The sequence below is a fragment of the Mus caroli genome, chromosome 4 (assembly GCF_900094665.2).
Source record: "Mus caroli chromosome 4, CAROLI_EIJ_v1.1, whole genome shotgun sequence".
Taxonomy (NCBI): domain Eukaryota; kingdom Metazoa; phylum Chordata; class Mammalia; order Rodentia; family Muridae; genus Mus; species Mus caroli.
The window spans coordinates 7,643,184-7,670,276 of NC_034573.1; the positions used below are offsets into that span (position 1 = coordinate 7,643,184).

General features: G+C 41.2%; 2 protein-coding genes across 3 annotated transcripts in view; both read left to right on the forward strand.

Moving 5' to 3' along the window:
* The window catches only part of Fsbp (fibrinogen silencer binding protein), an 8,427-nt gene extending 3,757 nt beyond the window's left edge, over positions 1-4,670 (forward strand). Inside the window, exon 2 of the mRNA XM_021159885.2 lies at positions 613-4,670. Coding sequence (XP_021015544.1) covers positions 613-1,141 — 529 coding nt within the window. The 3' untranslated portion in view covers positions 1,142-4,670. The remainder of the gene's footprint in view (positions 1-612) is intronic.
* The window catches only part of Rad54b (RAD54 homolog B), a 69,952-nt gene that overhangs the window by 35,358 nt on the left and 7,501 nt on the right, over positions 1-27,093 (forward strand). Inside the window, exons 4-10 of one of the 2 annotated variants that reach the window (XM_021159883.1) lie at positions 10,560-10,754; positions 12,681-12,953; positions 15,936-16,098; positions 17,774-17,999; positions 19,661-19,868; positions 22,842-22,981; positions 23,865-24,155. In XM_021159883.1, coding sequence (XP_021015542.1) covers positions 10,560-10,754; positions 12,681-12,953; positions 15,936-16,098; positions 17,774-17,999; positions 19,661-19,868; positions 22,842-22,981; positions 23,865-24,155 — 1,496 coding nt within the window. Of the gene's footprint in view, positions 1-612; positions 4,674-10,559; positions 10,755-12,680; positions 12,954-15,935; positions 16,099-17,773; positions 18,000-19,660; positions 19,869-22,841; positions 22,982-23,864; positions 24,156-27,093 lie in introns of those variants that run through there. The other variant, XM_021159884.2, reaches the window with a different exon arrangement.

The following is a 27,093-nucleotide window of genomic DNA, read 5'->3' on the forward strand; positions in this document are numbered from 1 at the left end:
TTTTTTTTTTTTTTTAACTTAAGTCTGGGGAGATGGCTTTGGTTGTAAAGTCACACAAGCACGAGGATCTGAATTCAGATCCTTAGAACACATATGAAAAGCTAAAAATGGCAGTATCCCCTTCACTGGGAGGAATCAGAGGCAAGTGGATCACTGAAGTTCATTGACCAGCTCTACAAAGCAAACAAAACAAAACAAAAACAAAAAAAAGACCAAAACCCAAAAAACCCCCAAAAACCTCACAACTTTATTTGGAGGGTGGGGTTAAGATGGGGGTTTCTCTGTGTGACCCTGTCTGTCCTGGAATTCACTATGCAGACCAGGGCAGGCTGGCCTCGAACTCAGAAATCCACTTGAGTGCTGGGATTAAAGATGTTTTTATTGTTGTTTGGTTGTTCTGTTTGGTTGGTGGTATGTAGCCCTGACTGTCCTGGAATTTGAGATTATCCTATCTCTACCTCTCAAGTGCTGGGGTTAAAGGTATGTGCCACTATCCTCTATCCAAAGATCATAGTTAAATGTACATTGATATCAAATATTAAATATATAAATATGAGATTGTGCTATACATATATTTATTGTTTACAATGCTTTTTTTTTAATGTGCTATAGTGCAAACTTGGATGAGACTGCCCAAGCTGGTACCAGTTCGCTGCAGGTAATGGTGGATCACCATCCTGTTGCTATCACTGTAGAGGTGAAGCAAGAAGAGGACATTAAGCCATCTCCTCCCCTCAACTCCTCAAATCCTCAACTCAGTGATACTTTAGAGCAAAGAGAAGAACACGAGTTAATGCATGTTGTGGAAGGATCCGTGTCTCCATCACTTTCTTCTGTTGATATGAGAATGACATCATCTCCATCTTCTATCCCAAGGAGAGATGATGTTTTTCATCAGGAAAGTGGAGAACACTTTAGGTCTCTGCTAAGATGTGACCCTCAGGTCCTGCAAATGTTAAAAGAGGAACACCAGATAATTTTAGAAAATCAAAAGAATTTTGGATTGTATGTTCAGGAGAAGAGGGATGGGTTGAGAAGAAGGCAGCGGCTTGAGGAGGAGCTGCTAAGAGCAAAGATTGAAGTGGAGAAGCTGAAAGCGACTCGCCTACGGCGTGATCTGCCTGAATACAGTAGTCTCTGAGACGGTTCCAGTCTGGGGTCATGATAATCTTAATTTTGTCAGAATTATTTTCATTTTGGAGCATCGTGAAGCTCAGCACATGTCCTATAAAAATGTTAATATCTCTTATAAAAAAGCTTTTGACACGATTTTCTTCTTTTCTTAACCTTCCTGTTTTGTTTTTCTGAGACAGGGTTTCTCGGTGTAGCCCTGGCTGTCTTGGAAGTAGCTCTGTACACCAGGCTGGCCTTGAACCTATTTTCTTTTTGAACATAGTTTTCTAAGTATTTAGTAACTCTTTAAATACTATAATTTATTGATTGGCTGACATGGTAATCTAGTTTCTTGCCTTCCCTCAATTGTTTTCTAAGACATTTAATTGTTGGCCTCATGTAAGATCTTTTATTTTGATTATAAAAAATAATGCAAATAGAATTGCTTCTGTTGCATAAGCTTGTAACCTCAGCCCTTGGGAGGTAGAGGCAGATGAGAAGATGTAGGCCAGCCTTGGCTACCTTCCAGTTTCAAGGTCAGCCTGTGCTATGTGAAATCCTATGTCAAATAACAAAATTCACAAAATTGTATGAATTGCATACATATTACTTTAAAGAACTGAATTTTTAACAGTTTTAGTTACAACTTTAAAAGTTAGAGTTAAAAGAGAAAAAGAGAGAGTGTTGGAAGCTGCCTAATGAGTGGTAAGCATATATTTTTACTGTTGGCCTATATCCATCCCTATTCCTAGTTTTTCTTTTTTGGAGACAAGATCTCACTATGTAGCCCAGGCTAGCCTGTGATATAAGTTTCTCCTGCCCCAGCTTCTGAATACTGAGATTATAAGTTTATGTTAAACTAACAGTAACAAAAGACTTGTGTGCATGACATTGGCATTGCCCTTACCCTTTGAAAGAGTGGTGGTAGAACTGACATTTGGGAGGTATTAGAACAGTTTAGCGGAGGTCCAGGGAGGGCACCATAACTTATTCCAGGCGTCTGCTTTTCATGGCGGAGTGAGTTATGAGTGCTTAGGTTTGGGGGAGAGGGTTGGGGCAGCAGGGGGGGTGGTGGTAGTCTTTATCCCTTTTTTATTCTATAGAAATAAAGATCTAGGAGAATTTATTTAATTAAAACCACCTTTTGGTTGGAGTTGTAGCTCAAGGGTAGAACATTGCTTGGCCTGTTTGAGGTGCCTGCCGTCCCCTGGTGACAAAGAAAGATGACTTTTACACATCGTTGGGTTACGAAACCCAGGGAATTGTATCTACCCCACACTCCCCTCTCTTTTGTTCTGCCAAAAGAGATCAGGTATTTTTATTTAAAATATTACATATTTTCACCATGTAAGTAAGATTATCTTAATTCATTTTAAATGTGTTTCTGGGAAATACTTCCTTCATAGGAAACTTAGAATAAAACAAAATAAAAATTACTTAGAAGGAAATAACAAAGATCATGTACACATAGGTATATAACTTGTAGATTTTTTTAAAAATGATTTTTTTGTAAATATTGTAGTATTCATGGAAATAAAATCTTTATAAAGCTTATATATTAAATTTATGTTATATATTTAATATATGTCTTACATAGTTGATTTCCATTTTTTCTGGGATTTTGATGAGGAAGGACTTTAAAATTCAGGCTTTCTTTTGGATTGGGCAGTTAGAGTTTCAGAAGTACTGGGGATCAAGTGAGCTTGGGGTCAGAATAAACTTGTGAAAACATAGAAAGTGGTTGAACTGGATCAGGGTGTCCATGCACAGACACGCTGAGCCAGGGAGGATAGGTAGAAAGCTTTGAGTAACTTCAACAAGGACAGTGACCTGGGACACACTATGTAGATCAGACTGCCCTCAGTCTCACAGAGATCATTCCCCTGCAGAGTGCTGGGGATTAAATGTTTGTAAGTCATTCCGAATGCTTTTAAAACAGAGTTTAGGCATGCCCCTGGCCCTGCCAGTTAGCTGGTGGTCTTTATAAAGAGTAAAAAGCTCAGGAAGGACCATGGCTGGGACCCAGGACTCTCCTGGTGTAACTGAGGCTTTAGAGTCCGTCCACGGTAGCACACATACAGTAGAGTTAAACAGTCGTGTCAATCCTGATGAGAAACTAGGGCTGAGGTTCAGCAGTCTGCTCATAGTAATGCTCGCTGAAGGGTAAGAATTGAGCGTGGTGCTTAAATCAGCCAGCGTCTCAGCAGTTACTGTTGAAGAGTAATGTGGGCGAAGTGAAATTGAGAGGGTGTCAACTGGATATCAGTTGTCACCAAATTATGGATTACATTAAATGCTATTTTTAAGGAGTCAGATTGAATTGAATGTAAAGTGAGAAGCCATTGATGGCTTTTTAATTATAGAGATGACATGATTAAAGATGCGATTTATTTTAAATTTAGTGGTACAAGTTATGGTTATAGAAATAGAAAAAGTAAATCAAGTGGATTCTTAGGGCATTAGGTTAGTTTATTTAATTTCCTTAGTTGAATCACAAAAACATTTTGTACTTTATACTTGCATAAGGAAAAAATGTGTACTGTGAAATGTCTTGAGGCCTGAGGATGCTTGCCTAGTGCCCAGGAGGCACTGGGATAGATAGATTGCCAACACTCCATGAGCCTGTGTGTAGGTGTAGTGCATCTCTAATCCGAGCACTGGCACTGCAGGGTCAGGACATCAAGGCTATGACCTACTCTTCTTTTTTCCCCCAAGACGGGGGTTCTCTGTGTAGCCCTGGCTGTCCTGGAACTCCCTCTGTAGACCAGGCTGGCTTTGAATTCACCGAGATCCACCTGCCCCTGCCTCTGCTTCCTGTCCTGAGTGCTAAGATTAAAGACATGGCCACCATGGCCCTGCCTTTATGGCAATTTATCTTTGTAATCTGTGCTAACTTACATTTGAAATGCAACAAATCTTCTAATTTGAGGTAGCACATTTTGTAATATGATTTGAGTAAATATATCTGTTTTGAAATTATTACAAGTTAAGATATGCAGTATAATTAATGTTATAATTTTAGCATGCTACCATTCATACTTATAGAGTATTGACTTTGCATAGCAAAACCCATTTTATAAGTTTCTGTGAAAAATTAATCCTGTGAAATATTTCTAGAAAATAATTCAGTTTTAAAGTGTTTAAAGTACATTTTTTTGGATGGGTTGGTTCTATAATCAGTGAGGAAATTAAAATAGATGTGAAATTGCCTTTGAAAAATTCTTTTGTTGTACATAAAAGTATTATAATCACATTTTTCTCTGGCATTGTTTAACTTTGCTGTTTTCCTATATCAAGTGACACAATTTGGTAGCAGTTAAGGGCTGTGTAGAATAATAAACTTAATTTTTCTTAATTTTAAATCCAGAATTCTATTCATCAGAGTAAACTCACTGAAGTTTTTATGAGTCAATATTGTTTTAATTGTAAAACATAATTCTGCCACATTCTTTTAATTCTTTCCCCTATGCAACCATCATTTTAGAGCATGGTTCATGAGAATTCCCGAATAAGGCAAAAAATTAGTCATTTGACCACAAAACCCTTCTTAACCCCCTTCTCCAACTCCCCCCCACCCCCGGGTGTAAGAAAGCAAGCAGGTTGGGCAAACCATTGGACAGCAAGCCAGTAAGCAGAACCCTCCATGGCCTCTGCATCAGCTCCTGCCTCCAGGTTCCTGCCCTGTTTGAGTTCCTGTCCTGACTTCCTTCAGTGATGGACTGTGGTATGGAAGTGTCAGCCAAATAAACCCTTTTCTCCCCACCTTGTGTTTTGGTCATGGTGTTTCGTCACAGCAGTACTAACCCTGACCAGGATACTCCCTTCATGTTTCTAGCACTCCACCTTTGCGTGTCTGCCCTTGTTACTAGTTCATTACATTTTTATTATGGGATAGTATTCCATTGTAAAAAATGGTTTTTCCTTTGAGACAGGGTTTCTTTGTATAGCTCTGGTTGTCCTGGTGTCATTGTATAAATCTTGAGTGGAAAGAAATATATGTTTGTTTTACGTATTTGGTATTTACTATTTTTATTTGGTGAAGAAAGTTATAGGTAATTTTCAGTTGAAGTCATATGTTACTGTATACTTTAAGAAAATTATTTATGGGGGCTGGAGAGATGACTCAGTGGTTAAGAGCACTGACTGCTGTCCCAGAGGTCCTGAGTTCAATTCCCAGCAACTACATGGTGGCTCACAACCATCTGTAATGGGATCTGATGTCCTCTTCTGGTATGTCTGAAGAGAGCTACAGTGTACTCACATAAATAAATAAATACATCTTAAAAAAAAAAAGAAAATTACTTAAAGTGTGTATAGGCGTTTTGCCTGTGTGTATGTCTGTGCACCACATGTGTGCTTGTATCAGTGGAAGCCAGAAGAGGACACCGGCTCCCCTGGGACTGGACTGGAATTACAGGCATAGTCATGTTGGGGCTCAAATCAAACCCTGGTTCTCTGATAAAACAGCCAATGTTTTTAGCCACCGAGTCATCTCTCCAGCCCTTATTGTTTACTTTTTTCTAGTGTAATAAAAGCTTTCTTGAGTCCAGGCTTGTAGGTTAGTTTATAGAATGCTTAGCTAGCATGCATGAAACCCAGGTTTGGTTTATAGCGCTACAAAGAGTACATGCTTATGTATTCCTGTGTTTCTAGCACCCAGGAAAATAAAGGCGGGAGGATCAGGGATTCAAGGTTATCATTGAGTAGATTTTTGAGGCCAGTCTGGACAACACAAGACTTGTCTCCCCAACCACTACCAGAAAAAAAAAATTGTTAAATTTCTATTTTAGTTACCTCTTAATGCATATGTGGTGGGTTAACTGAGAATGGCCCCCGCAGGCTCATAGATTTGAATGTGTGGTTCTTAGTGCATTGTTTAGGAAGGATTTAGATGTATGACCTGATTGGAGGAGTTGTCACTAGGAGTGGGCTTCGAGGGTTCAAAGCCTGCGCCAGGCCTAGTCTCTTTCTGCCTTCTGTAGATGGCTCAGGGTGTAAGTTCTCAGCTACTGTTCCAGTACCACGCCCAATTGCTACATACTCTGCAGTGGTGGTCACAGACACTCTGATACGATAAGCAGGCCTGCAATGAAGAACTCCCTTGTGTAAGTTTGGTGTTTGTTCATACCAGTAGAAGAGTCACTAAGCAGATGTTGAAGTTCTAGAGGTTTTGGTAATTTTTATTATCAAAAAATGACCTATAGGAATATTTAGTTTTGGAATTGATTATATAAGACACTTTAAATTTTATGTACTTTCTTCAAAATAACTTGGGTATTTAGAATTGTTAAAACAGAAAAGAATGTTAAGGGTTTGGGTTTAAAGATATTTATGTCATCCTATTCTTATGAATCATTGATTCTAATAAAAAATGCCAAAGGTGGGTATGATTGCATACACCTTTAAATTCAGCATTCAGGTGGATCACTGTGAGTTCTGTGTATCAAGTTCCAGGCCAGCCAAGCATACAGAGAGTATATAGTGTTTCAAAGAAAAAGAGATTAGATGCCCACTGTTGATTAGAAAGTACCCTGGCTTCCTCAAGATTTGGTTTTACTCTTTTATTCTTGCTGAAAAGCCCTTAAGTCTCTTGTTATCTTTTTCTTTTCTTTTCTTTTTTTTTTTTTTGTATTGATTTAGGAAGTATGTTCCAGGGTCTTGGAGGAACTAAAATGGAATGGATTTCAAAAGCTTATAGTGAAATTTGGGGGTTGGTTAGCCAGGGAAATAGTAAATTAATATTTACTGTAATACAGGTGGCCTTCCGTAAGGGGTTATATTCCTTGTTGCTGTTCCTCCCAGTGGTCTTCATTCTATCTTTGGAGTCCCTCATCTTTTCCCTTCACTGACTTATGGGGTTCAGTGACAGAAGGACAAGGAGGATTGATTGTGGTAGTCAAAGTTTTATGTCTACCTGCTATGCTGCAAGTTGCATTTTAAGCATTATATGTATGTGTATGCATGTGTGTGTGCGTGTGCAAAGACACATACATATATACACACACACACATCTGAGTTAGTTTATAAAGTAACTTTGTATTTTTGGATGTGTATGTGGTATAAATTTGCACCTTCTTGTGTGTGTGAAATGTGTGAGCTCTGGAATTCCAGGGTTGACACTGGGTATGTTTCTTCTTTGCACTCTATTTCCTGAGGCAGAGTCATTCTCTGAACTCAGAGCTTGCTATCTTGCAGGGCTGTGAGTGTTGGGGAAAGAGGGGAGTGGGAGAGAATCAGCTTCCCACCAGAGTTCCAGTGCTCTGGGCGGGCTGCCTTCTGTGCTGCCCCAGGTGGGCGTCTGGCTGTGTTAAGCCACTGACCCCACACAGGGGTGGTGGACAAGGGGCAGTCCCAGGTACCAGGTTATCAGCCTCTGGCATCCCATGCTGGATATGGTGGAAGAGCTGAGAACAGAATAGGGGCCTCAGGGCGGCACTAGGCCCTGGAGATGAAGGGAGGAAAGGGCAGGGGAGAGAGGGCACTGGATGGTTCCCACGTGAGAGTCCTTGGTCAGGTCTGTGGCTGGAGCACAGGATGGCCTTCTGGTGGGAGGTTAGACGCAGCTCGTTAGGAGAAAGCCCATTCCATCCTTCAAGCACAGTGGGCCTTGATGATCAGAGACAGTCTATGGTTTTAGAGCTTTGTAGAAAGGCAGGGAGAAAGGAGAGAAAGAAGGTAGAGAGGCCTGCCATGGCCACATGGAGAGAGAGAGGGGAAGGGAAAGAAAGAAGGGGGGCTAGAGAGTAAGAAAGCTTAAAGAGAGAGAGAGAGGCGGAGCCAAAGCAGCCCCTCTTATAGTGGGTTGTGCTATCTGGCTGTTGCCAGGTAACTGTGGGGAAGAACATACCTGGCTATAGTCAGGTAACTGTGGGGAGTGGAGTCTAGCCACTTGGGACATTGTCTTCGTGACTGATAGCCACAGACTTCCCCTGTTGGGGCTGAGGGGGTAGTAACTTCGACAGGAGCCAGGGGTCTAGGAGACATGATTGAACGCCTTCTGTCCCATGTAGGTGGAAATTACCACCCACCCGGTCCCACCGGGGTTCAAGACCTAAGCTCGACTAGAGACCGGGCTGTCTGTGCATAGCCCATTGCCCCACACTATCTCAGATAGCTTGGCTGGGCACCTCCTGCTCATCTGCTGTTCTACAAAAGAAAGGGTACACTACTGAATTTGAGAGTCTTTTGGTTTTAAAATTAATTTTAATTTCTGAATTTATAGAATTGAATTGTACTTTTTCAGGAATGAGAACATTGGACATAAAAAATAATGTGTTTTGGATTCTGAGACTACAGCAGAATATTTAATCTGTATTTCTTTCCAGCATTTTTTTTTCTAGAGACAGTGTCTAATTATGTGAATCTGGGCTAGCTCAGGACTTGGTGTACAGCTCAAGCTGGTCTCTAACTGGGACATTCCTCCCTCACCCTCCCAGACCCTTGCTGCTATGCCTAAATTCCCCATCATTTGATAAGGTATCCTTCTAACTTTGGACAGTCTTGAAATGTTTAAAGGGGAGTTCTGTTTTTCCCCTGGGTAATATAACAGAAAGCAGAACAAATTTTAAAGATGCACTGTGTTTTTGCTCAATGCATAATGACTGCTACTGTTGGAATTATGTGAAAATAACCACACCTCACATTTAAACAATGATGTTTATGTATATGGGTGTTTTGCCTACATGTCACCCTGTGTACCATGAGTGCCTGGTGCTGCTGGAGACCAAAAGAGGGTATCAGATCTCCTGGAACTAGAGCTATTGACAATTGTGAGCCCCCCAGTGTGGGTTCTGGGGATCAAGCTGGTATCCTAGCAGTAGCTGTTCTTAACCTATGAGCCATTGCTTCTGTCTCCTCAAAAAGATTTGTTTGTTTTTTTAATAGTTCACAGATTGGCCAAAACATTCTTCTTTTTACAAACCTTAAAACTATCTGTCTGATAATAAAAAAACAACAAAAATAATCAATTCATGTTCAGGTGTCTTCACTGTATAGTACAGGCTGGTCTGGAACTCACTACACATCATATGCTATCATGCAGGCAAAATGCCTAAACCATAAGATCGAATTTATTTTAAAATTAATCAGTTTTTTGAACTAAAAATTGCTGGATTAATACAATGATGACAGAATTTAGTTACACAAACTTTGAGTTAGCAAAACTGTACTTGTTAGAAATGATGGATATGCTAGGTGGTGGTGGTGGTACACACCTTTAACCCTAGCACTTAGGAGGTAGATGCAGGAGGGTCTCTGAGAGTTCAAGGCAAACCAAGTAAGTCTACAAAGTAAATTCTAGGACAGCTAGGGCTATACAGAGAAATTCTCTCTTGAAAAACAAAGTCCTAGCAGTAGTGTACCCTTTCGTGGCTTGTGGCCACGTAGGAGAATACAGAGGATATTATGCAAGCGTAATAGGCCACTACTGTGTGGCTTCACTTATATCTATAAATGTTGAGATAGAGGCAGAACATGGCAGCCACCAGAGGATGGGTTGGGAGATGGGGAGATGTCAGTCAAGATACAATATTTAAGTTCTACAATATAATATGTATAAATTTGTCAAAAATAAACGAAGGAAAAATACAACTTTCTTAATCTCAAAAAACTCTGTAAGGTTATCTTTTCCTCAGCTTGCCGTGTTAATTAAGTCAGTCATTAAGACATAATTTTATATATCTCTTCATGTCTAACATTGGAACAATAGCTTTAATTTCTAAGGCTCCAAACTTTTTACAGTGCTATGTTACACTATTTCAGCCGGCTCAGTTTCTTAATTACCAAAATGAACATGTCAAATAATACAATGCTATGTTACACTATTTCCAAAATGAACATGTCAAATAATCTTTAAAGTTTTGTTTTACATTCGTGTGTGTGTGTGTGTGAGGCATTTGTCATGGGAGATCAGATGACAATTTGTGGGAGAGTTAATTCTCTCCTACCATGTGGGTTCCTAGGACCAAACTGATTGTCAGGCTGAGCCATCCCACGGACCCAAGGGTACTTTTATATTCTTTCTTAATGCAGCCTGATTTTCTTGTGCATGTAGTCATTACTGTTATTATTATTATAGACAGACTCTCATGCAGTCTAGGTTTGACCTTGAACTGATCTTCTTGCCCCTACCGCCAGCATTCTAGGATTCCTGGGGGAACTCATGCCATGGTATTGCTGTGCTGGTTTACTTTTGTTTGAATGAGCTTGATACCTAGAAATTAGTCATCCTCGGAGGCTGGAGAGATGACTCAAGTGGTTAAGAGCACTGACTGTTCTTATGAAGGTCCTGAGTTCAAGTCCCAGCAACCACATGGTGGCTTATGACCATCTGTAATGACATCTGACGCCCTCTACTGGTGCGTCTGAAGACAGCTACACTGTACTACATGCACATAATAAATAAATCTTCCTCAATAATAATGTTTTAAATTTACTTTTTATTTCAGTTCATTCGGCCTCTAAAGAAATCACAGAGTCCAAGGCACAAGAAGAGGAAGCTAGCAGCTTGCTTAAATATTTCAGTGTTGTTTGGTGTAAAGCTTCAAAGAAAAAACACAAAAAGTGGGAAGGTGATGCTATTCTTATTGTAAAAGGAAGGTCCTTCACATTGAAAGATTTGGAAGGAAAAGATATTGGAAGAGGTATTGTGATATATATTACCTGTATTTATTATTTGGTCAAAAATATTAGTATATTTTTGTACAATTGAAATACAATTGGGCTTTACAAAGGGACAGATTGGGATGTTATTTAATTGAATTTTGCGTCTCAATTTTATAGGGTACACAATGTTACTCTTATGGGCTGTGCTGGTTCATTAGGGTAAATTCTGTTGGAGGGTTTAGTTTTCCCTGAAAGGAGCCAACCAGCCATAATTATCTTCGCACTCTTCTAAGACTGAGGAGTCTGTCTTGGCCGTCCCCTCCCACAGTGTTGCGTGATTGAAATCCTTAAGAGCTGTCACTATTGGCCGTTTAGTGGTCTCCAGTTTCAGTACTACTCAATACAAATTTCAAGTACATAGTAAGGACATAGGGGTGGGCCTGACTAGATCCTCACAGCTAGGTTGGAGGGTACCATTGTTTCAGAGTAACATGCCCTAATACAGAGCAGTCTGCGGGTCCAGAAGGTGTCACGTGAGGGCTTTTGTTTTGTCCTCTACTGTTTACTTTTGAGTTTGGTCAGACTATAAAATCTGTTGTATATATTCATTCACTCACTTAAAGATAGTGTTTATAGTTTGTCTAATTTTCAGCGTATATGCCAACTTCTATAGGAGCAAAGATTCAGAGATAAATATAATTTACAGCTTAGTAAAGAGAAGGCAATGTAATTGATAATAGGAAGTGGTTAGGTAACTGTTTCAGTGTCAATTCCTGCTAGCTGGAGTCTGATGGGCAGGGCCAGCTTTTCTAGTCCTGCAGCCAGGCAGGGGCAGGGCCAGCTCTGTTCAGCCCCACATCAGCTTGGCCACAGGCGTCACCCCGGCCACAGATGTCTGCATGACCTTTGGTAACATGGGCAGTGGACATGGACCCAGACATGGCCCTCGGTGGCAGCGTGGGCCAGGACCTCACCACGGCCTCAGGTGCCTGTGTATGCTCTCACATCAGGCTGTTTCTCACCACCCTTGTGTCCCCAGTCCCACCTCTTCATTGTGCACACATCATTTTGTTTTTGTTTCTCTCCTTCTCTCTACCGCTGTCTTGCCCATCTCAGTGACACCCGGGGCCTCTGGGTGTCTTCTGCTCCAGCATGCCTCATAGCAGTGTTGGGGAGGGGGGCAGAAGTGGAGTAGGGGTGAGGTGGGAAGGTGGGGGGGTGTCTCAGCTGTGTTAATTCTTAAATACTTTTACAAACTTATTTATCCATCTATCTATCTATCTATCTATCTATCTATCTATCTATCTATCTATCTATCTAGTGTGTGTCAGAGATAGAACAAGAGAGATAGAGTATGTGTGTGAGAGATAGAACGAGAGAGATAGAGTGTGTGTGTGTGTGTGAGAGAGAGAGAGAGAGAGAGAGAGAGAATGCATGTGCAATGGTGTGTGTATGGAGGGAGGGAGGGAGGTAAGAGGACAACCTTTGGGAGTTGGTGTACACTGGGCTAGCTTGCCCAAGAGCTTTCAAGTAGTTCTCCTGTTCCAAATGTTCATCTTACCATAAGAATGCTGGAAAGTGGGCGTGAGCAAGTATTTCTTAGTTAAGAGTACATATTGTTCTTCCCTTGAGCCCAAGTTCACTTTCCAGCACCTACATAGGTGCATATATTGTTTATATATAAATAAATAATAATTCTTGTAAAAGTGCTGAGATTATAGACACTATTGCATTAAAAAACATTTGGCTTTTTAATTTTGAGAATTAAATTTGAGCCATCAGGCTTGTTGACATAGCATTTTGAACTATTTTCTGGCTCTTAAGTTTTTTTTTTTTTTAATTCGGAATGATGAAGTTTATATGTAATTTATATGCTTATTTTGTACAGTCATGGGAAGGTAACTATTTTATTAGTAAGTTGTCTTAGAATGTCAGTACAATTAATTTGTTTTTTTTTCTTAAAGGCATTGGATACAAATTCAAGGAGCTTGAAAATGTAGAAGAGGGCCAAACATTGATAATTGGTGGGAAAGAAATAGAAATCCTGGGGACAGTGTCTTCTGAGGACTTCAACAGTGGCAAGTGTTTTCAGCACGGAAGTGGAAGTCCTACTGTTCCAAGTTCTCAGGCTGCCAGGAAATGCTTTTCTAACCCTTTCAAAAGTGTGTGTCAGTCAACGCAAGCACAGGGAAACAGACAGAATGACTGCAGACCACGCCATAACCCCTGCACACCAAGTAAGAGTTTAAAATAACCTATTTTTCTCTTTTCATTGTTGAAAGATCTTTGTTTTCTTTTGTTTTGTTTTTGAGACAGTGTTTCTCTGTGGAACAGCCCCGACTGTCCTGGAATTCACTCTATAGACCAGGCTAGCCTTAAATTTAGAGAGACCCAGCTGTCTCTTCCTCCTGAGCCCTGGGATTAAAGGCGTGTGCTACCACTACCTGGCTACTGTCTAAAGGGTTTTGACATGTGAATTCAAAAAAGGCTTTTGACATGTTTGTATTTTTGTTTTAAAATTTCCAAATGGTTGAGGTCAGCTTGAGTTACATAGTGAGCTGAAAGACAGTTTGCACTATATATTGAGATTTGTCTCAAAAGTGAAAACTAAGTAAAACTTAACTTGCAGGTAAGAGACTGGAAAATGGATGGGTGGCAAAGGCACTGCTGCCCAATCTGATTACCTGAGTTGATCCTCACATCCTTCCTTGGCGTGAGCACACCTACCTACACGTGTGCTTGTACAAAATTCAAAAATTGTGAAAATTGCAGGTGAAGATTATATTCAGATATACCCTTTCACATAAGGAATAATGATGAAGTCAAATACTGCTGGGAGTTATATAACATGTTAATTCATAATTTCAGTGACATATGCTGATCTTGGTAGTTGGTGTGTATCTACAAGCATTTTCAGTTTCTTATTCCCAGAAGAAAGCATTGATCAGGCACATACCTACAGCAGAAAGTTTATTAATAATTAGTAGACTTCCAAGGGGGGAGGGATGCTAGAGCAGAGTTAGAAGCCCTGTGGCAGTGCCGCACAGAGGACGGACACATACATTCCAGTAGCATAGGCCTTCAGCTTCCTCAGGAACACTTTCTGTTGCATGTTGTCCTCTCGGTCATGGAGCCCTCTGCCAGTGCTTCCAGATGGTTCTAGTTGGTCTGTGCCTGGAGATTCCAACCCTCCGTTTTGCCCATAGGCTTATCTCTCATTGCTAATTTTGTAGTTTGGGGGTAAGGTCTTCCTGCCCTTACTGTCTGCACTGTCCAGTCTCGACTCCTCCCTGAGAGCTTTTTGGGTAACTGAAGGGTGATGATACATCTTACAACCACTTCTTTTGAGGAGTGTGGTCCCTTCCTATGAGAGACCACAAGATTCTCACTCTTCATTGACTGATTGGAGAAGAGGGCCTGGACTCCTGTGGTAGGAATTGCCTGTGGTCCCCACAGTACGAGTAGTCTGGAGTTGCTACATTCTCGGTGACTCAAAACCAGAGTTTCTCTGTAAGCATTAGGCAGTGTGCCAGCTAGTTCTAATGTTAACTTGATATAAGCTAGAGTTATCTGAGAAGAGGGAATCACGACTGAGAAAAATGCCTCTGTAAGATTGGCCTGTGGGCAAGTTTGTAGTGTGTTTTTTAAAAATCGGTGATTGATATGGGAGGGCCCAGCCAGGTGGGTTGTGCACCCCCTGGCCTGGTGCTTTTGCACGTTGAGAGAAATCAGGCTGAGCAAGCCACGGTGAACAAGCCAGTAAGCAGCATTCCTTGATGGCCTCCGCATCTGTTCCTGCCTCCAAACTTGTGCCCTGAGTTCCTGCCCTGGCTTCCCTAAGGATGGACTTATAAGCTGTGAGTTCAGTAAGCCATTCCTCCCAAGGCTGCTCTTGGTCGTGGTGTTTGCCCCGTGACGATGCCTGGTCACAGCAGGTTCCCTGTTGGTTTCTGTTATCATATCCAGGGCCATCAGTGCAATGCAGCCATCATTCCGATTTGAACCTTTGAGATTGGGAGGGAGTTCTCAGGCTGTAGAGGAAGGCATACATAGCTGACTGTGTGCTGACAGTGTGGCCAAGCACAGAGGAGCAGGTTTAAGGAGGAGTCTGGTTGACGGATGGATTGAATGGACCATTGCTAACAATGAGCAGAACTAAGGTCGCATCCCATGACCATGTGTCCATGAAATAGATGTTTATTCAATGTACTAGAATAGTTTACCTTCTCTTCTCATCTCTTTTTTTTTTTTTTTTTTTCAAGACAGGGTTTCTCTGTATAGCCCGGCTGTCCTCACACTCACTTTGTAGACCAGGCTGGCCTTGAACTCAGAAATCTGCCTGCCTCTGCCTCCCGAATGCTGGGATTAAAGGCGTGCGCCACCACGCCCGGCCCTTCTCATCTCTTTATTCTTCCTTTTTTCTTTCTTGTTTATATTTTGGATTGAATTATGTTTTAACCACATTGTCAACATTTAAACATACTCCAAAAACAGTTTTGATGGAGTAATTATCCTCAGATTTATCAATTGTCAGTCATCTCTCTGTTACATTTGATTTTGTCCTTGGAGGATATTTTAGTGAATCCTTAAAGCTGTATTACCTTATTTCTAAAAAATTAGATTATTGTTTGATGGTTAATTCATGCTGTTTTGCAAAAGCTCATGAATTTGACATTCATGAATGCTATAGTTAACCTTCAGTTACTCTCAGTTCTGACTAATGCTAATAGAAGTGGCGGTCACCATCAGTTTGTACAGGCCTGAAGATAAAGGCAGCCTTTACCATTGAGCTTGGGGAGCCTTCACAGAACACTGGCAAGTACATCTTGTCAGAATTCTAACTGTGCCGTCCAGTGGGAGCGGCTCTCTGTCCAGTGGGAGTGGTCCTCTGTCCTGACGGTAGAACGCTGTGCTTACTGGAATGTCTTCATGGACAGAAGTGACTTTCAGCATGGAGCACTTCAGAGCACCCAAAGTTTATAACTTCTTCCCCCTTTTCCTTCCTCTCGCACCCCCACCCTGTTCTCCTCTTTCCTTTTCTCCTCTTTTGGCCTAGAACTCCCTTTCCTTCTTCTGCCTCTAGAGTGCTAAGATTACAGGTGTGTGTTCATTTCTAATGTACACACACACACACACAGAGTTCACCATAAACAGTGGCAAGCACTCCTGTTGGGAATGAGATAATGCTGTTCTGAAAGTGGTATTGCCTTATCTTTAAGACGCCCTTGTTATGCCGCGCCCCGACGAGAATCACCAGTGGATGTTTAATAGGCACTGCTCTCCTATAGTGGATGTCGTGATAGACCCTCACCTTGTACACCACCTCCGACCACATCAGAAAGACGGAATCATCTTCCTCTATGAGTGTGTGATGGGAATGAGGTAGGAAAATAAATGGTCACAATTAGGCTGTTGAGAAGAATCTGATAGAACGAACTTCAGGTCTGCACCATAAATATCAGTTGGTAGGAAAGGCAGTTGGTACTAAGTGTGTGCGTTCCACAGTGGTCGCTGGTGGAAGCCGTGTGCCAGATGTTCTGGTGAGAAGTAAATCAGGAGCAAGGACCATGAGTAGCTCCGTCCTACACATTTAATTTGTCTTTTTATCAATAGTATTTCACTTGTTCCTCCCAAAAGCTGTAAGTTAGGTAGAAAAAATACCAGTTTTATTTTATGAACAATAATAGGAATAGAGAGATTTACTTTCCCAGTTGTATAGTAAGAGGCGCTGTTAGATACAATGTCGGGGTGGTCAGCTTTCAGTTGGAGCTTCTTTTCTCTAAACCATTTGACTTCCAAGAGGTACCACACACACACACACACACACACACACACACACACACACACACACTTTTTCATGCTGTGTTTTGAGCCCAGGGCTTTGCACACAATATTTTGACCTCACCAAGTCTCTCATCTGATCTTCACTTTCACGTTTTATAGGCTTCAACAAAAGATCTAGTTCTAAACTTACCCGTGCCAGTTTATGCTTCTTACTCACAAAGACACATGGCTACAAAAGTGTATGTGTTTGGAAAGCACCATTTTTTGGTGTGAGCAATCTGAAGTCATGTTACTGACTGATGAGTTGTTCATCTCCCTCATGTGTGTTCCTGTGTGTATGCATGCACCGTGTACCTAGCACATGGACACCGGGAGTCAAGTTCCTGTGTCGTTTCTGTCTTGGTGTTTTGTTTGTTGTTGTTTTGGAGTTATGGTCTCTTAGTGACGCAAACGTGCTCATGTGGCAGACTGGCTGGCCACGGAGCCCTGCGAGTCCACCGTGCCTGGCTTTTTATGTGGGCTGTGAGATTGAACTTAGGTTTTTATCTGTGCTGCTGCTGAAACCATCTCCCCAAACTCTACTTATCAGTTCTGATTTCTAATAGAGAAATTCAGTTAAGCTAACAAACTATATCTATGTTTTGCTAATATCCTTAATTTCATTGGACATTGTAACTTTTAAATATCATGTAGCTATCAAAGAGCTTAAAAATATAAAGCAGTACAAAATGTATGATTTTGAAAATATTCTTAATGACTTCATTTTAAGTTGTATTATTGTAGAACATCAGACATTTTCTAAGCTATTTTTATTGAGGACTCCATTGTCTGTCAGAGAGTGATAAATTTTGATTGTATAATATGTTTATTTTAAATAATTTTAGCTCAGGTCTTGCTGACTAAAGTTTCAGTGTAATTTGAATTGTTTTGATCTACTAAAATTGATAAGTGTTCAAAATGTTAGTTATGAGAGACATAGCTATAGTTTAATTATCCCAATGTAGATTCAAAATTGTAATTCATTTCTAGTATTCAACTATATCTAGATGACAGCAATAGAGGTTTTATATCAGGTCTTTAACTTCAGATTCATTAGTTCACAATATTTAATGCTTATAATCGTCAAAGACTCAAAATTGCCAGGTTATTATCAGCTAGATGAAACTCTAAACTAGTCTGTGGGGTCATTATTACCAGTTTCCTGTTCTTGATGATATCAGGGCATGAAATATTTTCCCATTGTGATTCACTAAACTATAATTACTTCTAACAGAGCAGTTGGCAAATGTGGCGCTATTCTTGCTGATGAAATGGGCTTAGGGAAAACGTTGCAGTGTATCTCGCTCATCTGGACCCTACAGTGTCAGGGGCCCTATGGCGGCAAGCCAGTAATAAAGAAGACACTCATTGTTACCCCTGGAAGCCTGGTGAATAATTGGAGGAAAGAATTTCAAAAATGGCTGGGAAGTGAAAGGATCAAGATATTCACCGTTGATCAGGTAAGGGATTTTTAAAGATTTAAGTCCTAAACATTCTTGCAATATCAAGCCTTTTCACTTAGTATAGTTCTTAGCTTTTTGAGTGTATGGGATCCCACAAGCCCCTTGCATAGAAATGGAGCTTTGCCCTACATTTTGATTTTGAGTTGTTACAGGATGATTGATTACCTTTGATTCTTCAGAGTCATATGTTAAGGTGCTGGCTCTCAGTGTGCAAGTGTTCGTTTTCTTGTAGTGTGACAATGTACTATAATGAGTTGGAAACACAGGCAGGAGGATCCAGAATTTGAGGCCAACCTCAGCTATATAATGAGACTGTATAACTTTAGCCTGTTACATAAATACATACATACGAACCTACGTACGTACATGTGTTATGAACTCATGTAATATTTTGTAAATTATAGTTTAGCCTAGTTTACCTTAAATGTGCTTAAAACAGTTATATTAGCTTGTACCTTGGAAAACTCAGTTAGGTTTTGTATGTGGGCAGGTGATTGGAGAGGACACTGAGTTGAATTACTGGGGACTAAGGAGTTTACTAGAAGTGCTGTTAATGACTTAGGGAGACAGAGGCAACAGAATGACTCTGAGGCGAGTTCAGTCCCAGCACAGAAAGGCAGCATGGCAGTGTCTCTGAAGAGAATCCAAGTCCAAGAGGCAGAAGAGGGAGTCTCTTTATAACTCTTGTGAACAAGGAGGTTCATAGGCAGGAGGCGTGGAGTGGCTGGCGACAATACGGGTACCCCTTTGTTGTAGACTCAGTAGACAGCACTTCCCAGCTAAGATGCCATAGTGAGGCTGTTCACAGTCAGTGTCCAGGAGGGGGCTCAGCAGAGATTGGCTGCTAACATTGTGTCACCTTACAAAAATCTATTTTATAATAGGATGTTGAATATTTTATTTGTTTTACTGAATACTGAGAAAACAGAATGGCTTTATCTATCCCTCTGTGCCATTTTCAAGTAAAAATATCAGAAGTCAACCATTGGGAGTCACTCAGGAGCTTGCAGTGTCTTATGAGATAGGACATTGGAAGGTGGTTAGGGTTAGATAAAATCATAAGGATGGAGCCCTATGATGACATCAGTATGCTGGTACTAAAGGAAGAGAGATCAGATCTTCCCCTGTCCATTATGAGAGCCATACTTCCCTGTGAAACCAGGGAGAAGGGGAAGGCTTTTTATGCTAACAGTCTAGGTCTTCCTGGTTTGGCTGTGGTCTGGTTGGCATTACCTGAGACCATTATGTTAGGGTCAGCTCCTTGGGGGCATTGATGATGCTGAGGAGGTTCTGTTCCTGGGTGTGGGTGTGTAAGTTTGTCTTTTGACTGAAGATATTTGTCAGTCGGGGCCCTTGTTCCTGGGATCTAATGCAGTTGTAGGGGAGAGAAACCCAGGAGAACTCAGAAGGAAGGAAAAGAACAAAATGGCCATGCCTGAGTCTGTGGCTGGGACCACCTTCACTGATGGTCGGTCTTAGGCTTCCCATCCCAGTGAGAAGCCATGGCTGTTCAAGCCCTCTTAATGCAGCCCAACAGGACCAAGACAGGAGGGGTCAATGAATCTGATAGTTGGTTACTGGTGGGCAAAATCCGTTGCTTCGATTTGAGTATATAGTTTCTGTTTATGGTTTATTAAATATTATATTTCTCTCTTTAGGACCATAAAGTCGAGGAGTTTATCAATTCTACATTTCATTCAGTTCTTATCATCAGTTATGAGATGTTACTTCGTTCCCTAGATCAAATTAAGACTATACCATTTGGCCTTCTGATCTGTGATGAGGGGCACCGTTTGAAGAACAGTAGTATCAAGACAACGACGGCCCTTTCTAGCCTCTCCTGTGAGAAGAGAGTAATTCTCACTGGTTCGTAGTCACTCTGGGGAAGACGGGATGGAACTTTTGCTTAATGAACCTTTTGCAGTTTGTAATCTGATGCTTGACATAAACAGAAGTGGTGATGTTGGGGAATTCATATGAATTCCTGTGTTCATTGATTAGGAATCTTCCAATCCCTGTGCACTTTTCTGCAGCCCTGATTCTGCCTTTGAGGAATAAATGAAATGGTATCGCAGTAAAGCATGAGGTTGACAGGGTGGGACTGGGTGTGCTTGGTTTCTCAGTCTGCCGGTGAAGCACGGAACTTGGGAAAGTAGTTTAACTCCTTGGTTCCTCCATTTCCTTGTCTGTGAAACAGAGATGTAATGGCATCATGTTATGGACTTGTCATGAGGGCCAGAGGACTTGATCTGTGTAAGTCTAATTCAGTCATGTGGTAGATATTTCTGTCTTATACACCCAGCCTTGGTTTAAAAATTTTTTAAAAATTATTTATTTCTGTTTTGTGTGTACATGTGTGGGTATGCACATGCTTTGGAGGTCAGAGGACAACTTACAGGGTCTGTTCTGTTTTTCCACCGTGTGGGTTCCAGGGATGGAGCTCAGGTTGTGAGGCTTGGCCATAGCCCTTTTCCCTGCTGAGCCATCTCTCTGGGCCTGCTTGTTTGTTTGTTTATTTATTTTAAATTTAATCAATTAAAGATGAAAAGAATTGGCATCAAATATCATATATACGTTGATGCCCAATGTTTAGCAGATAGCCAATCAATGTTTTTATGTAATAATAACATAAAATTTGAATAGTAGAGAAGCTGGTGTTTACTACCTAGAAAATTCTGTGTTTAAAGGAAACAGGAAGTTGGAGAAATGGGAAGTAGAATTTCCATGTCTTTGGCTATTTGAGGAACTGAATGGATTCTTCCAACTTCACGACCAACCTTGGATCTTGAGAGCCATTAGGCTGGAGGAACAATGGGAAAATGACTGAGTTTGGCTTTAATATATGATATTTCTCCTCCCCATTTAGTGTGAGGCCAGTATTGCAGCTATAAAACAGAAAGGATTAGCTCTAGAGAGGAGGGCAACTGAGATGAGCATAGAAGAAAGGCTTTGAAAAGAGCTGCAGTCACGGAGTAAAAAGCTCTTCCCTCACGTGGACATCAGATAACTGCCCTTCCCAGGGACAGGAGGACGAGTCACATCCTCAGTGAGGGTGTGCAGTGCCTTCCTGCCGAGGCGGCAGGCAGTCCACATTAAGTTTGATTTCATCCATAGAACGTTGATTCTGGAATGTCATTTAGAAGGAATATTCTGTTGGTAACTAGCTTCACAGGGTACTGCCACTCTCCTCTGTGTCCTTGCTTTGTCAGTCTTGAGACCATTCTTGCTTTCCTGTTCTTATCACGTGCTCCTAGAGATGTAACTTTGATAAAAACTAGCCCTAACTAATGTCTTAAATTAAAAAAAAGTATATAGTTTTTTTAAGTGTCTTTAGAATTGTCTGAATCGACCCATCCATATCTATCATTTTGTGGTTCTAGGGACTAAACCTAGGATTTATTTTAATCTTTTCTTAATTGACAATAGATTTTTTATAATAGGATTATAATTTTTCCTCCCTCTACTTCTCCAAGTTCCTTTCCCCTCTCCATCTCTTCCCAATCCACTCCCTTTCTGTCTCTCATTAGAAAAGAGTAGGCTTCTACAAGATAGCAACCAAACATTGCAAAGTAGACTATAATAAGGCTGAAGCAAAAACTATCATACTGAGTTGACCATCATCCAAGAGGAGGAGGGCAGCCCTAAGAACAGGCATGGGGGTCAGACACCCAGTCGTTCTCAGTCAGGAGTCCCATAAAAGTTAAGCTCAAGCCGGCGTGGTGGCCCACGCCTTTAATCCCAGCACTTGGGAGGCAGAGGCAGGTGGATTTCTGAGTTCGAGGCCAGCCTGGTCTACAGAGTGAGTTTCAGGACAGCTAGGTCTACACAGAGAAACCCCGAAAAACCAAAAAAAATAAAAAAAAATAAATAAATAAAAAATGCTTAGCTCATTGCTAGACCATACACAGAGGACGTGGTGTGGACCGTGTCAGCCCTGTGCTCGCTGCTCTAGTCTCTGTGCTCATGTGTGCCTTGCTGAGTTGATTCAGAGGACCTTGCTAAGCAAGCTCTGTAAATGACCTACATCTTTGGACCAATTCTTGTTTTTTATAATTACAGGGCCTTTTGCTCCGAATGTGATGGTCCACCTTCTATGAAAGTTCACGTATGCAAATGAACATGGGCAATGTTACATATGTGATCATGCTCAGTTATCCGTGGTAGAAGAAAGTTTGATTTTGTTTCCTGCTCTATTTTAGCTTATTGTCATGGAAAATATTCAATTGGTGTTGACTAGAAATAGGATGAGATTTAGATATCTAATAGGTATGTTGTCTGTCAGGGTTGCTGTAATAAAAAGCCATGGTCTGTGGCTTTTTTTTTTTTTTTCTTTTTTCTGAGACAGGGTTTCTCTGTATAGCCCTGACTCTGTAGACCAGGCTGGCCTCGAACTCAGAAATCCACCTGCCTCTGCCTCCCGAGTGCTGAGATTAAAGGCGTGAGCTACCATGCCCAGCTTTTTTTTTGGTCTGTGGCTTACACAACACTTTCCTTGTGGTTGTCAGGAGTAGAAGCTCAGGACAAAGGAGCTACTGTCACAGCCCTGGCTCACAGGTGATGAACTGGTGTAAATACCTAGTTCAGGGCTACTCAGGGGAGGAGTGGGTTCAGAACGTGTGCAGCCAGACCCAGAGCCCTGCCCTCAGCCACCTTGCTGAAACCAGAAGCAGAACTTTACGTGATCTCTATTTTAAGCTTTGGTTTGGCTGTTGCTATTTAGTTGCAGGTTATTTGCTTGTATTTATGCTCTCAGAAAGAAGAGACAAATTTCTACAGAGACTTGTGATTGATTATAAGACTAATTCAGTTCAGCCTCTCATCACTGTTATCTCTCCGTAGGTACCCCAGTTCAGAATGATTTGCAAGAGTTTTTTGCATTAGTTGATTTTGTTAATCCAGGAATATTAGGGTCTCTGTCGTCTTACAGGAAAATATATGAAGAACCCATCATTATGTCAAGAGAGCCTTCTTCTTCTGAGGTATAACCTACTTTAATGATTATTTTTTTAAAGAGCAGTATGTCTGGAAGAATACAATTTTGGTATTCATTTATATACTGTATATTATTATTATTTTTTTAAGATTTATTTATTATATGTAAGAACACTGTAGCTGTCTTTAGACACTCCAGAAGAGGGCGCCAGATCTCGTTACAGATGGTTGTGAGCCACCATGTGGTTGCTGGGATTTGAACTCAGGACCTTCGGAAGAACAGTCAGTGCTCTCAACCGCTGAGCCATCTCTCCAGCCCCAGTATACTGTATATTATTAAATCTAAGATATACCATTCTATATATCTCTAAAGAGGACATGATTAAAAGTGTAAGGAAAGCATCCTAGAGGTTTGCAGATTGCTGCAAAGTATGATGGTATTTAACACACATGCGTACACACACCCACACACTGCAGGCTCAAGGCCAGCACCCTGCAAGCCTGGTCTGCATAGAGACTACGACAATAGCCAGAGCTGCATAATAGTAAGATCCTATCTCATGCACCCCACATCCCACACCAAACAAACAATCCTCCCCCACCAAAAAAGTTTGTTTTGGAAATAGTCTCCTATAGCTCAGGCTGACTTTGAACTGATCCATCCCTAGCCTCAGTGCAGGGAATACAGATGTGTGCCAACGACACAGTTTTATTAGGTGCTAAGTAGATCAAACCTTGGGCTTCTTGCATGTGGGACAAGCAGTCTAAAATCTGAGACTTTGTCTCAGAAGCCACCACTTTCTCCCCCTAAAATCTGATAGAAATAATTAATGATGCTTTATAATTCCATAATGTTTAGTGTTCATTGTAATCATGATTACAGGTATTCTTGTACATAACCATTATTTAAGTCTGCTCCTTTCTCTATAGGAAGAGAGAAAGTTAGGGGAGAGAAGAGCAACTGAGCTCACGCGCCTCACTGGACGTTTTATCCTTAGAAGAACTCAGGAAGTCATCAATAAATATCTCCCGCCTAAGATAGAGAATGTAGTCTTTTGCCGACCAGGAGCATTGCAGATTGAACTTTACCGAAAGCTGCTGCGTTCTCAGTCTGTGAGGTTCTGTCTGCAAGGACTATTGGAAAATAGTGCTCACCTCATCTGCATAGGGGCCCTAAAGAAGCTGTGCAACCACCCTTGCCTCTTGTTCAGCTCTGTGAAGGTGAGTGGCTGAGGGCCGTGTGGCTTGGGAGCCCAGAAGCCTGAGTGCTGGGCCCTGGCATGGGATTTGTGAGGCTGCCCTCCTGTGTGGCTCCCGTGTGGCTCCCATGTGGTTCTGTCGTAGAACCACCAGCCTTTGCCATGGCCTCTCCCTTCCTAGTTTATGTTAATATACTCATTTGGTTTTTGTGATGCTAACAGACATAGAACTGAGCATTAAAATAATTTATTTTTCTTTTTATAAAGTTAATACATGACTGTTGCAGAAAATTTGGAAAATTCAGAAAACCCACAAAAAGAAAATTAACAACTGGTGTGGAGCTCACACCTGTAATACAAACCTGTGGGAGGCTGAGGGAGAATTGGTTTGATCTTGAGGTCGGCCTGGGCTACAGAGTAAGATTCTGTTGCAGAACAGAAACAAAAATAAAAATAAAAATAAAAATCATTATACAGTCTCCAACTGGCAAAACCACATTTTGATATATTATTAATAGTACTAGCTAATAGTTATTAAGTATTTTCTGTATACCAAAACTAAAGTGCTTTTCTGGTTTTATTTATTCTTTATGCAAGTATCTGGAATAAGTACTATTACTGTCATCTATTTTTGTTAAGAGAGGGTCTTGATGTTTTTCGTAGGATAGTATTATCTTACTGGGTTCTTTAACGAATCCCCTGCTTCAGACTTCAGAATAACCAGGACAAGAAGTACCTTCCACTGTGCTTAGCTTCCGTTCCTAGTTTTGTGGTACACGCCTTTAATCTCAACACTCGGGAGGTAGAGGCAGAGGCAGAGGCAGAGGTAGAGGCAGAGGCAGAGGCAGAGGCAGAGGCAGAGGCAGAGGCAGAGGCAGAGGCAGAGGCAGAGGCAGAGGCAGGCAAGACTCTGAATTTTNGCAGAGGCAGAGGCAGAGGCAGAGGCAGAGGCAGAGGCAGAGGCAGAGGCAGAGGCAGAGGCAGAGGCAGGCAAGACTCTGAATTTTAGGCCAGCCTGGTCTATAGAATAAGTTCCAAGACAGCCTGGGCCAAACTGAGAAACTCAGAAAGGCGGGGGGTGAGGGTGGCGGGGTGGGACGACAAACAAACCAACAAAGAAAATAGGGATTCAGAGATATTTATGTGTAGCCTTTTTCTTGAACATTTCCCAAATTATATTCTGTCTATAGGTGTGAATTTGAATGATGACATAGTTGAGTCAGCTGTTTGCATATCTAATGATCATAAGGCAGTCTGCAGCATGGTAAGAATTTTTGAGATTAGAACTGGTATCAGCTCCTTAAATTGGACCTGTTGTTCTTCTGAGAGCGTCTCCTGCAGCTCAGGTTGGCTGTGATGTCCATATGCAGCTGAGCCTGACCCTGGGTTCCGACTCTACTTGCCTGACTTGCCAGCAGCTAGGATTGTAGGTGTGCGCAGTTCCCAGGTCTAATGCTTTAACTTTTGGCAAGGTTTGTACTTAAGCTGTGTCTGTAAGCATTGGTTGTCCTATCTGGAATGCAGAGCTAACAAGGACACTGTTGTTTAACAAGAAATGATGGGAAGAACCTAGTAATTCTTCCATGCCTAGTTAAAGAAATTGCACAGTGACCATTAATGATATTTCCTCGCTCATCATGGAAAACTTTTATTCAATTATTTAGACAGTAAAACCAAAATATGTTCACAAATAACCTTCCCAAACAAAAGCTGTGGGTGCTAACTTATGTATGAGATCATTAATTATAATAGAGTGTTGGAACAAAGTTCTCCAAGTTTATCCTAGAGTGGATCCTGTTTACTTAGTTTATTATAGGAGTGAGCTTGTGTAACTACAGAAAGCTGGATTATAACAATTTATTAAGCAACTTTTAAAGAAACAGATTCTATATACAGTGGTAACAATTCAACCCTTTGGGCATGAAGTTCTACAGATATTTAATCAAGTGACTTTACCTAGGTATTGTTTTTTCCTTGTTGAAAGCCAAATTACAATTAAATATGTACCCAGAAAGGTTTGTCCAGTACCACTAAAGAAGGAATATGAGGGGAGTTTAAAATGTCGTTAGCTGCCCAGGTAAATAAGGTCAAAGGTGAATATAGTGTGCATAAAAACCAGCCCAAAACAAACCTGTCCAGTAGTGTTGACTCATGCCTTTAATTTCAGCACTCAAGAAGCAGAGACAGGTGATCTCTGAGTTCAAGGCCAGTTTAGACTTCATAGAGAGTTCCAGGCCAGCCTGGTCTCTAGGGTGAGACTCTGAAAGAGGAAAGGACTCTGAATAAGCCGATGATTTTTGCATCAGGCCCTCAGTTCTTTATAGAACTGAGATAACAGCAGAAAAGGAAGAAGCCTTTCAGGCAGGCAGTGGTGTAGATTAACAAAGTTCCAGAAAAGGAGAGAATTCTGGTAAACTTGGAAGAGTAGAGAGACTCGCCAGTCCTGACCATTTAACCCGAACAGGGGTTGTCATCAGGGTCACTCTAAATTCATCTATTTCAATGTCAACTAGGCATTTTAAAGAAAGAATTTCAGAGGTACCTATAATCATTTTGGAATTAAAGTAATTGGAGTTAAAATGGGGACCCTGGGTTCAATATCTAGCATATCTCTCCACCACAAATTCTAGTTATATAAGCAAACTATGTTATAAGATTTCTGTATTAGCCTTTTGATGACATCATTACTTCTTATGAAGAAACTGATATGACTTATGACTCAGGAAACTTGTCTAGTTTTGGTTTGTCATCTGGGAAATGTAATGAGCCACTTACAAATCAAGAGAAAAAGTAGTAGGAGAGGAGACAGTGAAAAGGAGAGAGAGTATTGATGGGGATGCCAGGGAGTGAGGGTATTGATAGGAAGTGCCAGGGAGTGAGGGTATTGATGGGGATGCCAGGGAGTGAGGGTATTGATGGGGATGCCAGGGAGTGAGGGTATTGATGGGGATGCCAGGGAG